The sequence below is a fragment of the Chaetodon trifascialis genome, chromosome 23 (genome assembly GCF_039877785.1).
Source record: "Chaetodon trifascialis isolate fChaTrf1 chromosome 23, fChaTrf1.hap1, whole genome shotgun sequence".
In the NCBI taxonomy this organism is placed as follows: domain Eukaryota; kingdom Metazoa; phylum Chordata; class Actinopteri; order Chaetodontiformes; family Chaetodontidae; genus Chaetodon; species Chaetodon trifascialis.
The window spans coordinates 1,194,830-1,207,500 of NC_092078.1; the positions used below are offsets into that span (position 1 = coordinate 1,194,830).

The following is a 12,671-nucleotide window of genomic DNA, read 5'->3' on the forward strand; positions in this document are numbered from 1 at the left end:
TCAATGAAGACGCAGTCTGAAGTCTAAAGTCATGGCACCAAACCAACAATACCTCCATCTCAGATGTAGTGAAGTACACGTATAAAGTACAGGCGACTCAGAACTTGAGTAAATGAGTAAAAACACAAAGAGTCAAAAAACAAACAAACAATCAAAAAAATAACATATATTTTAAGGTATTTGACGAACAGGCTGTAAAACGAACTTTAGGGAATTAAGGGCAAAACGCGTTTCGTTATTTTTGTCCTAACGGAGGCGCTGTTTTCCTGCTCCAAGCGACGTCAGCGATTGGCACCAAATTTCTGAAACAGCCCGCCTCCTTTTCACTCTCTGATGTCCCATTGGTTGACAAACCCGCCTTTCAGCTAAACCCGGAAGCAAACAAGCACGGTCGCCTTCCTGAGACACATGAACTGATTCTCTGTCGTACGTTTTGTTCGTCTTCCGGCGAGATTTTAAAGTTTTCTTTTCACTTACAGCTAAAAGCCGAAAGAGGGATTAATAAATTTCTGTTTATGTTTTTTATGTCTGCAGCAGCAGCTTCGCTCTCATTGGTCCCGTGACTGACCGCAGAGCCCAACATGGCGTCCGCCAGCAGTCTGGCTCTGCTGGGCTTCAAGCAGCTGTCGGTCCACCTGGTGGACTGTTTGAAAACACCGGCAGACCAGAGACCAGCTGTAAAACTGGAGCCAGAAGGTGAGCAGCTAATGAGAACAGCAAATCGAGTTCAGGTCCTGTAGGGGCAGGGTCGGACAGGTTTTCACCGAGCGGCAGCATCCGGGCCTGAAAGATGAAGCCGACCCGGAAGTGACAAAAAGTGCAGTTCCAGCTGTAGCGACAGTGAAATGAGGGAGAAATCCTCTTTTCCTTTAGCTTTTCATGCGTCGACTTTCTGCAGCTGAAGCCCTCGTTGTGTAGGAGGATGGTTCAGCATATGGTTGAATGTTACTCTGGGCTGTGTCCTCTTCAGTGTCATGATCGATTCAAGGGGTTAACAGGAGTCCTGCGTCCCCAGGATCCAGGATCTGGTGGACGGACTTGGACCAGATGATTGTAGAAGCACGTTACTGTTTGTTGCTTGTTCAACTGTTGCTTATTGCTGTAATACTCGAGTGTCCACAGACTTTTGGCCACATACTGTATCATTTAACACAGTGGTTTGCAGGTGAAGCTCTTTGAGGCCTCCTCAGTGTATGAATTGTCCTTTATGAATCTCATCTTCAGACTTGGTCCTGGATCTGAAGGAGCCGTCTGTCTTCTTGGTGGACGGGCAGACGGTCGATCTGGCAGCAGAGCAGGATCACATTAGCATCAAGGTGGAGTTGAAGGAGGATGAGGAGCAGCTGGACGTCTATGAGAGTCCACAGCATGCGGACACAGAACTGGACCAGAAGCCCGACTGGTGTGACACAAACAGAAAAGGAACAGGAGCGCCGGAGTGTGACGACAAAGACCCCAACCATGAGGAAACTGTGGGCGAAGAACTGCAGCCGAGTCACACGGCGGCCAGTAGGACACAGTTAGTGATCGAGGAGGACAGGATGGCGTGTCCCAAGCAGGACAACAGGCCATCAGAGTCCCCTAAAGCAGCCACGCTCAGTAATTCAGAGGAACGCCGGGAGGAAGCAGACGTAAAATCACAGAACGGGCCCTCAGAGAACATCACCACACCGAAGCAGCATGATGTGGAGTCTGAGCGAGGAGGTAAATGTTTCTGTAAAACTGAAAACGAGCGCTGACTTTAATCTCTTCTACTATAAGAAAACAGTCAGATTTATTTTAGTCTTTTGAACTGCGTGCAGGGAGAGATGTCAGATATCTTTCTGTGAGGACTTTTTTCATGTTATCAGGAGCAGACACAGTCCAAAACCCAAAGAGAGTCAATTAACTCTCACAGATCAACATCGCAGGCCATCACGAGAAAAGTGGTACAGCTCAGTGTTATCAAGGGTTCTTGGACTCACGCTATAAATTTTAAATGTGAATAATGGTATTTGTGTATTTCTCTGTTCTCTTTTTGTCTGCCACCCCTTCCTCCGTGTCCTTGACGGACAAAAACGATGCAGAGAAGAAGCAGCAGGAAGGCGTCCGACATTACGAGTGTGAGCATTGTGGGAAATCCTTCGCAAGGAGGAGCAATGTCATCAGACACCAGCGGCATCACTGCAGCATGATGAGAGGTCTGCCGAGCCAGCCGGACTCAGAACAGACTTATTCAAGTGACGAATGCAGCGCGCCATCCGCGACTAAGGGACACTTAAGACTGCATGTGCACATCCACGCAAAGAACAGCGGAAAAGAAAAGTGTGAGGAGGCTCCGCGAGAGAGACGTCACGCATGCAAGCAGTGCAGTAAGAGTTTCTACATGTCGCACACCCTCCGTCAGCACCTCCTCACCCACACGGGTGAGAAATCTTACAGCTGCAAGGTGTGTGGGAAGCAGTTCGGACGAGAGGGCACTCTGAAGGAGCATCAGGTGATCCATACAGGGGAGAAACCGTTTAAATGTGAACAGTGTGGCAAGACTTGCGCCAGGAGGGGAGACCTGAAAATACACATGCTCAGTCACTCTGATGAGAAACCACACAGCTGCACTTACTGTCGGAAAAGCTTCAAGTACCAGGCGAAACTGAAGCAGCACGAACGAGTCCACACGGGCGAGAAACCGTACCTGTGCAAGTTTTGTCCGAAGCAGTTTAGAACCCACATGTCACTGACGGTTCACCAGTACACCCACTCCGGAGAGAAACCCTTCAAGTGCGACCTGTGCTCTAAAGCCTTCAGCATCAGGAACAACCTGAAGAAGCACCAGAGGATCCACACTGGAGAGAAACCGCACCACTGCTCACAGTGCGGCAAGGACTTCCGGCTCCTGCAGCACCTCGTCATCCATGAGCGCGGCCACACCGGGGAGAAACCATACAGGTGCGACAAGTGTGGGAAAGGCTACGCACATCCGTCGGGTCTGAAAACGCACCAGTCCACTCATGAGGAGAAACCGCCACATTGCTTCCTGTGTGGGCAGGACTTCACGGAGCTGGCGGAGCTGAGCGGTCATGAGTGCGGTGAGATGGCGGAGAAACCGCACGGTTGCTCCCAGTGCGGCAAGCGCTTCTCTCAGATGTCGAACCTGAAGACACACCAGCTGATCCACACGGGGGAGAAACCCTACTGCTGTAAAGAGTGCGGGAAGCAATTCAACCACAAGAGTAACCTCACCAAACACATGCGCATCCACACGGGCGAGAAGCCCTTTCAGTGTGAACACTGTCAGAGGGGCTTCAGGCTCCTGCAGCACCTCGTGAACCACCGACTGACGCACGACAAGACTGATGCAAGACTTTGTATCTGACATTTTGGACCCGTTTTGTGGAAGCACTCAGGAGAGCTCGAGTTGGTGTCCGTTTTGTCTCCAGCTCCTTCTGCCCTCATGTCAAAGTGTCCTCGGGGTGGACAGTGAACAGTACGTTGCGTCATGTGTGTGTGAATGAGAATAGGTTTGTTAAATCAGTCCCACCCCCCCACGCTCAGTGTGAATGTGTGTGTGTGTTTGTGTATTGTCTTAGGTTTTTAAAATTACAGCGAGGCCTTTTCTGTCCTCGCATCTGACAGTTTGGACAGATTCGGTCATTTTGCAGGTTCCTGCAGTCGTAAAGTAAACAACTAAACACCCCAAAATGAGACAGTAAGACGTCTCAGTGCTGCTTATTCCCAATTAACCTTTTAATTTATTTACAACCTTTTAACAACGGTCATGGTATTAAGTATTCTTATTGTCTCACGCAACACAAACGTCCCTGTGAGTCATTTCCAGGTCACCATACTGACCGTGAGGATTTCTGGACTTTGGACATCTTTCCTGTCTGAGGGTTGTCCACGGTTTACATGTGATGAGCTGCAGACTGCAGCAGCGCCGCCTGCTTACTGATACAATGACACATCAGTCAGACGGTTCGGTCTGTTTCTTCTTCTGTGTGTTTTCTGTTTGTTGTTACTGATGTTTCTATTCCGGTTAATTATGCAATAATAATCCACATTTCAAATGACACCATTTGTCACACTTTTGTTTGAATGTGTTGTAGAGATGTGTACCCAAAAACTACACAAAAACAACTTCATTTTGCAAATTCTGGACTTACATTTTGGGAAATACACTTCAAATATCGGAGTTTAACATGAAACTGAAGCCAGCAGAACGTTAGCTAGCAGTCCAACACATAACACCCATAAAACCACAAGTCATTTTTACACTTCATTTTGCACAGATTAAAGCTAGCTGTTTCCCTCTGTTTTTAGTCTTTGTGCTAAGCTAACCAGCTGCTGGCCCTAGCTTCATATTTGACGGACAAACATGAGATCAACTTCAATCTTCTCAACTAACTCAGCAAAGATGTGAGCCAGAGCATTTCCTGAAGCGTTGAACCGTTTCCTTCTCTGACACCGACTTAATTTAAGCTTTAACATTTAGCTTTAGTAATTTCTATGCTTCTGTTTTTGTGAGGTGGCACATTTTGTATGGTGGACAGAGCCAGGCTAGACGTCCCAGCGTAAAGATGCTAAGCTAACTGCGCTCTGTCTTCATATTTGTCCTACAGCGTTTTAATTTGATGGAAAAGCTGCAGCCAAGATGCCATCGAAAAGAAAACAGGTGAAATGTGAAAGAAAGGGACCAGAAAGACGACAAATGTAATGTTTGTGTTCGTTTTCGTCTCGTCTCGCTGATTCGTCATCGCTTGACTGACCTCTGGCTCACAGTTGTTGCTGTCGCTGCTGTTTGTCACTGTTTGCTTTGAGAAAACAAACTGGACCAGATGCCGGTAAGTCCTGCTGAGTGTGTGTTCCCGCTCACAGCGAAGACACACAGTTCGACAAACCGCCTCCACATCGACCGGCCGAGGTCACTCAACTGTGATCTGACCTGACAGGCGTTTCTGGTGAGTCACGCATTTGTCAAACTGAACCTGGAGGCTTCAAATGATCGACGGCGGCGTTCGAGCAGCATTCAGCAACAAGTCTTCACAGAGGAAGAACGACAGCAGCGACGATGGCTCGACTCTCTTCACTCGTCTGCCTCAGTTTGGTTTGTGTGGCTTCAGCTGTGGTGAGTCTCACGTCAGGTCACAGAGACGCTTTTAAAATATTTTTTATAGCGTATTCTTTTTATGACTTATGTTTTATCATTTCATCTACTTTGGTTTACTTCATTTAATCTTTTCAACAGAAGTAAACAGATTCAGCCACCCGCAAAAAGAGGAAAACTTGAGTGAACTTTATCAATATACATATTCTGCATAATACTGTTTAAGTGCTATTTATATACATAAATAATGTTGAATTTACTGTAAATACGGGACGTTATGTTACTCGAGCAAGTAACGCCCTGTACTTTCAGAGTCTCAGGTTGATTTACCAAAATCCCTGCTAAGCTACGCTAAAGCATGTTCATGGACTCATGGGAGTCCTCCTCAGTTATTAGCATGTGCTAACAGTATGAAGCTCGTACTTTTTGGAAATGGTTTTACCTCTCAGGCAACATACACGTTCTGGCAACCTGCAGTCATCGTCTTGAGGGTAAACTTCCAGTCGTTGTGTGGTTAATGGTTTAATGTGTGTATTGTCATGTCTGTCTCCAGGCCACGGTGGTCGACCCCAGAGGAGCTCGTCCAGTGGAACATGGCACCAGATCCGAAAAATGTGCCACCCAGAAGGAGTGGCCTTTCTGCACCACCGATGATTGGGTACAGCCTGCTTCCCGCTTTCGTTCATCCTCAGATTTTTTCTTCTGCAGCCAAAAATACAAACTACAATTCAAACTTTGGCGTTTTTTTCTTTTGAGCTGCACGTTAAGATGCAGATGTTTGATGTAAACACATGTTCGCTGGCTCAAAATGTCTCTGTGAGACATTGAGAGTTAAAGTCAGTGAGTTTAAACATCTCTTTCCCTTTCCGTCTCCCCTGGCCTCCATCAGGGCTCTAAATGCCCGTCGGGCTGCAGGATCCAAGGTCTGATGGATAAATTCGACCACACTGTGCTGAAGAGGATCGAGAAAATCCGCAGCCTCCTGGACCAGAACAAGGTCAAGCACCGCACTGCCGACCAGGCGTCCAAACAGACCTACGACTACCTGAAGGAAAAACTCACCATCGATTCTGGTTAGTGTGTGTGTGTGTGTGTGTGTGTGTGTGTGTGTGTGTGTGAGAAAGGGATAATTCCTGCTGTGGGAATGTGCTTGTGCTAGCGAACCAACAGGAGCAAATCAGAAACCAGAGAGGCTTCTTATGAAAGTGTGTTTTTTCTTTCATGTTGTGTAGAATCTTATCTTATCTTATCTTATCTTATCTTATCTTATCTTATCTTATCTTATCTTATCTTATCTTATCTTATCTTGTTGACCAGCAGCTTGAAGGTGCTCTGTGGAGTTTTCTGTAAACAAACAAATGTTGACATTCAGTGTTTCTCACTTCCTCCCTTCCTCAGACTTTCTGAGACATAAAAGTGACGTAGAATGTCATAAGAAATACTGGCCCAAGTGTCAAAGTTTGCTAAATATTAGTCAGTCCATCAGTTCGTCTAAATGCGTCCTCTCTTCTTCCGACAGGTAACGACAACAGCTTCTACGACTTGGCCCAGAGTCTTCGTCAGAGAATCACGGACATGAAGATCAAGATCGACAGACAGCTGAGGATCCTGGCCGCCCTGAAGGATCGAGTCAAAGACCAGGTCGTGGAGATGCAGAGGCTGGAGGTACGGAGGCACGAGAGGGACAACAGCACATGTTGGCATTTATTTATTTATACTGAAGGCAGAGTGAAGCCTGCAGCTGTACTGTATGTCACAGAAACGGAGAAGGTTTCAGGTTAGCATGCAAACTGCTTAAGGTATAAAAAATATTAGAATACCTTCATTTTATTCTTTTATTCTTGTTATTTTACCCCAGAACATCAGTCATGAAGCTACATTACCTAATAAATACAGCTGCTGCTCTCCGCCTGAGGACAGTAATAATAAGCACAACAATTTCCGGCCTGTTATTTACAGACCATCATTTAAAGACATTCAGTGTCAACCAATTAATTAATTAACACCGTAATGGTATCTTAACCTCAGCATATGATCATTGGATCAAAAGCTTAGATTAGCTTGGGTTGCAGGTGAGATCTGCTAAGCTGGTTAGCTTTAGCAGGTGTTTAGCCCTTTTTTTCCCCTCTGTAATTGTTCGATTTAGCAGCTGCCTCATTTAGTTATGTGGAATAACTGCAACTGGATAAAACTGAAGTTCAGAGACATCACCCATCAAAATATAATATATGTAAAGTTAGCGTTTGCTTCAGCTAAAATTAGCCTTGGCCCTCTCACCAGCTAGCTTTCACTCTCAGGTCCATTTTCACTAAATATGTCGGTACTGCAATTAATCAATCAGGAAGCTTATTTCCAGCTCTTTGTCTCCTCTGTCAGGTGGATATCGATATTAAGCTCCGTTCCTGCAAAGGATCCTGCGAAGGCTTTGCCGAGTACCAGCTGGACCAGGAGAGCTACGTGACGCTGGACAAACAGGTGAGGACCTAACCCCACAACCAGGACCACTGAAGGAATGAATGGATGTTACCTTCAGATTTGCCAAATGGACTGAAAATGTTTCAGTCCAATTATATACAATCAAAGTATTTAAAGGAATAGTTCAGCATTTTGTGTGATCTCACATCACGTATCCCGCAGGTTTACACTTAAGACGGATCCTTCAGCGTCTCCTTTCAACAGGAAAGACGTCACATTAAGGAAATAATGATGACATTTCACTGTTACTTCGAAATTAAAATAATACATTTTCTTTAGGTGACGACATTTTCTGCACAAACCTGAGAAACATAAATGTAGAGATGTGATAAAGCTTGTTGTGTAATCTTAAATCGACTTGTTGCACATTTTATCAGCTTATTTTCATCTATTTTGGTTCATCAGCCATTTATAAAAATTCCACATAAAAAGAAACATCATGATGAATCTTCACTGGTTTCTGTGGACGCTTCACTGTCTCTTAACTTAGATGGTGCAGGTCCCAAAATCAGGTTTTGCATTATTTTGTTTGCTTAGAAGCTGCTTTCTGTGTTTCCCAGATCAGCCAGCTGGACTCCCACTCTGCTCAGAACATTGAGTCTGTGGGTACGCTGTTCGTGATGAAGAGCAGGCCTCTGCAGGACGTCGTTGTGGACAGCATCTACAAGTCCAAGGACGTCGACAGCAAAGTGGCAGGACAGCAGAAAGAAGACATGTTCCCTGAGGTGAGGACGTGTTATTTTGGTTCGACCGCTGTGGTTTGACCTCTTTGTCCTCTAATCTCTGTACATCTGGGAAGTCGAGTTGTACGGATTTGTCTTAAAGTTTGATTTGGCTTGAATTTTTTCAGCTTGCATGGATGCAATCACTTAATCACCTTAAAGAGCATTTCATATGCTAACATGTAGCTCTCATCATAGCCCTTATCCACTTAAAGTCTGACACTCGCTGGTTCCCGCCAGTCCTGCCCATGATTTACACAAGAAATAATTTCTGAAATAATTTCTAAAGCTGATCACTGTCATGGTAAAGTTTTCTTCTTTTTCTCTCTCAGGTGGCCACGGTCCAGTTGATCCTAGAGGAGGAAGGCTCCAGCACATCCCCAGCAACCATCTCCAAGGTCCCAGGTACTTCCTACTCTCCATCTACATCCTCATCATCGTCCTTCTCAGCTTCCTCCACTGGTACCTCCTCCTCTTCGTCATCTAAATCCATCACTGAGCTCGGAGGACATGGCGGTGGCGATTTGTTTGGTCTGGGTGGAGGGTTTGAAGCCCTCGGCCAGCCTAGTACAAGCCACGTGTCCACCAAGAGCGTCGGCTGCACCAAGACCCTCAGGAGGACCGTCGTCCACACGAAGGACGGGCCAGTGGAAAGGGTGGAGGAGGTGATGGGGGGAGGCCCCGAGTGCCATGCCATGACAGACCTCACCAAGGGAGGGATGAGCTCCCTCTTCCCTACCCTCACCCATACATCATCTTCCTCCTCCTCCAGCTCCTCCATCCACGTCGGTGGTGCCAAGGGTAGCCTCTTAGGAGACACCAAAACCGGATTTGGGAATCCATTTGGCATTGACCACGGGGACGACCTCGGCATGTTCATGACGGACAATGCAGAGGATGACCTTCCCGATTTCCACGCTCGGACTGTGAAGAGCACGCGTGTCGAGCGGCAGGCCGATTATATGGGAAAAGGTACCAAAACATCAGACGTGGAGTAAAATCTGCAAGGGCCAGAACGGCGCATTCAGCTAGGCAGCGTGCTGTAGCATCAGCTAGCTTGCTAGCTAGCCTTATGTACCAAAACAGCGAAAGTGAACACAGTAATTGTAACTGTTTCTTACTAGAGTTTAAAGATTTTCACATTACAATGTATTTGATTGTTGATTTCTCAGGGTTGCGTGTCTGGACTACAGATGGAAAGTAGCTAGCAGCTGAAGTTGTGACAAAGTTCTTCTGTTTTCTTGTTTTTTCAAAGTGTTTTGTACGATTTCCCTCACAAAAACTTAATATAATAAAGTTAAAATTTAATGTGTCCAATTCCCCAAATAGAACCCCACCCACCAAAAAAAAAAAACCCTCCCAGAAATATCCCAGAAGACATGACCTCAGTGTTCTCTATGCTAGTTCCGGCCCTGTTTTTTTCGTACCATAAAATCGTGCTCATTTCCCAGATGCAGACCGACCATTAACACTTTTATCCCTGCAGTAAATTTCAGCTAGCTGAGCCACAGCCGGTCCAAGCTAACTCGCGGTCTGCGGTGTGCCCCTTTCTGTTCGCAGATTGTGTCGAAGCCCACCAGAACCACCTGAAAGGGGAAACAAATGGCCTGTTTAAGATCAAACCTGGCGGCAAGGACTCCACACAGGTAGTTGAGGTTTACTGCCAGCAAGAGGGGCTAATGGGTGGGTGGTTGTTAGTCCAGCAAAGAGAGAGTGGCGCGCTCAGCTTCAACCGCTCCTGGGCAGAATATCGCAATGGGTTCGGTTCGGTTGACGAGAAGGGCAAGGGGGAATTTTGGCTAGGCAACCAAAACCTCCACCTGCTGACTAATCAGGGTGAGAGCATGCTAAAGGTGGAGCTGGAGGACTGGGAAGGGGGCATAGCCACAGCTGAGTACACCATCAGGGTTGGCTCAGAGGAGGAGGAGTACCTGCTGCATGTGTCAGGGTACACCGGGGATGCAGGGGATGCTCTGGTGATGCCACACTCTAGTATGGCGTCTTACCTGTCCCACAATGGGATGAAATTCAGCACGTTTGACAAAGACAACGACAAGTGGGAGGAGAACTGTGCAGAGATGTACGGGGGTGGGTGGTGGTACAACAACTGCCAGTCAGCTAACTTGAATGGGATTTATTATAAAGGCACATATGACCCCGAGAAAAACACGCCATATGAGATTGAAAATGGAGTCGTGTGGGTGACGTATAAAACGGCCAATTACAGCCTAAAAACTGTGAGGATGTTTATCCGACCGGCTGCTTTTTAAGACAAAACCATCAAATAACTTTAAATACACACTTTTATACTCATTTATTTACTGAACCCTCAAGAGATTCAGGCCACAACAGGCACAAAAAAGAAAGACGTGAAAACAGAAGCTGCAGATAAATATTTGAGGCCAAAAATCAAAGGTGGCTGTCGATCTGTTCGTTAATCATTTTGAGATTTCAGAATCATGTCAAACAGACTCAAGGCTGTTCGTGTTGATTCTTCTTCTTCCGTCAGCACTTGTGTAAATGTCATCGGCCTGTTTTTTAGGATGATCTGACCTCGGGATGTTTCCACAGTGTTCTCTCTGTTGCTCAATGACTGAACTCTGCTCAATCAATAAAGATTCAATGTTCACTTCAGCTGCTGTGGTTTGTGCTGTTATTTCAGTCTGAAGAACAGATCACTCAAAAGATCATGTTTTTTTCAATAAAAGACAAATTATTTCTTTAAAAGTGCCAATGGGGAAAAAAAAACCCATATTGTTACAAAGTAAAAAAAAAAAACTGAAATATAAAAGATACTGGAAACGTTTCCAGAGCCTATAAAACAAGTGTTTGAAAACACATTGAAAAGAATAAGTCATGTGGCTTTTTGTCCCTGATTAACAGGAAAACATGAAAACATCTCTATAAAGTGATCTAAATTCAAATCGAGTGTGTAGCCTGACTTCTTCTAGTGCAAATATGTTTTATATTTTAGCGTTTTAAATTCAACTTTATTCACCAGATCAACAGAAAGTCCTGCTGTTGCTTTGAATGCAGATGGAACGAAGCACGTAAGCACGTAGCACTGCGCCCCAGTGCTGGTTTTCTCTTGTTTGAGATCAGTGTTTTATGGAGATGTTGCTTGTCAAATATTTAATTGAACAAAGTTTAGCCTGAAGCACTTTGTGGCATCTGTTCTAAAACAGTGCCATTTAAATAAATGTTCATGAATACAACTTTTAAATATGTCATTGTCACAGAATTTGCCTGAAAATGAAGCTTCAAACACGCAAAAGCTGAGAAAATTAACCATTCACATCCTTATGCTATAGGTCAACTTAACATTATGATATCAGCAAATGTGCACCTTCATCATTTTTACATATTTACCAATTTTTTTTACTTATATATGATCTCTTTTTAGGTGGCTTAATGTGTTTCACCTCATCAGTTTGCGTTTAAAGTGCCTGAAATTGCCATTAATTGAAATAAAAAGAAAATCGTGAGAATATGTTTGATGTAATACTTTCAGCTCCAGTGTTTTACTACATGTGTACCTGTGTAGGTGAGACACTACATTTAGAAGCAAGCGGTGAAACTGACCACACTGCTATGTGATTGTAGAATCTGACTGTAGTCCAAATGTTTGCAGTATTAGTTTGTTGTCTGGTCGACTGTTTTGAGGATGTGATGCAAATCTGACACTGAACTTTGATATGTGTAATAGAGAGCATTAAAATTAGACAAAAATCATAAGCAGAAGAAAGAGTCATCTTATTGTCGAGAGAATAAACCATTAACAGCAGCTGGAGGTGAAGAGGTTGGTGAATTTTTAGTCCAGAACATTAAGTGTACACTCATGTTGGATCAAAGTTCAGTGTTTTTAAAGCTGCGTCTACGTAAACTGAGCAGGACAAAATGGACACATCTCAATCCTGTCAATCCTGTGTGAACTGATCTCAGACCTGTTTGCTTTTGTTTGTTTTGTCTGCAGTGTGTGAAAGGCTGAAGCAGCAGAATCAAGATGGCCGACGGCCCCCCAGTCACAGCCAGGTGAACAGGAAGCAACACTGTCGAGCGAAAGCAGACGGCGCTCTGTGTTCAGATGATGACTGGGTAAGAAACGTGAAACATGCAAAGACACACGGCTGCACTTCATATTCCACTGAGAGATGAAACCCCCTGTGCAGAACTTTACACTCTTTAAAAAATTCAGTTCGTTATGACCCTTGAAGGTGGAGCTACAGACATGAATTCATGATGCTCATCAAGTTTCCCTCATAGATTGCTATGTGTATATATATATATGTGTGTGTGTGTGTGTGTGTGTATATATATATATATGTGTGTGTGTGTGTGTGTGTGTGTGTGTGAGTGTATGTATGTATGTATGTATGTGTGTGTGTGTGTGTGTA

At 45.0% G+C, this 12,671-nt stretch overlaps 2 protein-coding genes across 3 annotated transcripts; both read left to right on the top strand.

The window, feature by feature from the left end:
* Nucleotides 1-367: 367 nt before the first annotated feature.
* LOC139351218 (zinc finger protein 431-like) lies at nucleotides 368-4,051 on the top strand. Its single transcript, XM_070993012.1, has 4 exons — nucleotides 368-426; nucleotides 535-696; nucleotides 1,225-1,704; nucleotides 2,067-4,051. Exons 2-4 carry the CDS (start codon nucleotides 582-584, stop codon nucleotides 3,350-3,352), a joined length of 1,881 nt encoding a protein of 626 aa, XP_070849113.1. The 5' UTR covers nucleotides 368-426; nucleotides 535-581; the 3' UTR covers nucleotides 3,353-4,051.
* Nucleotides 4,052-4,628: 577 nt separating this feature from the next.
* On the top strand, nucleotides 4,629-10,910 carry fga (fibrinogen alpha chain). 2 transcript variants are annotated; one of them, XM_070993853.1, is made up of 9 exons: nucleotides 4,629-4,817; nucleotides 4,926-5,101; nucleotides 5,634-5,738; nucleotides 5,970-6,153; nucleotides 6,600-6,745; nucleotides 7,457-7,555; nucleotides 8,116-8,280; nucleotides 8,610-9,249; nucleotides 9,838-10,910. In XM_070993853.1, exons 2-9 carry the CDS (start codon nucleotides 5,045-5,047, stop codon nucleotides 10,545-10,547), a joined length of 2,106 nt encoding a protein of 701 aa, XP_070849954.1. In that variant the 5' UTR covers nucleotides 4,629-4,817; nucleotides 4,926-5,044; the 3' UTR covers nucleotides 10,548-10,910. The 2 variants fall into 2 exon arrangements, with proteins under 2 accessions (XP_070849954.1, XP_070849953.1); XM_070993852.1 differs by having other exon boundaries at nucleotides 4,629-5,101.
* The last annotated feature ends 1,761 nt before the right edge of the window (nucleotides 10,911-12,671 follow it).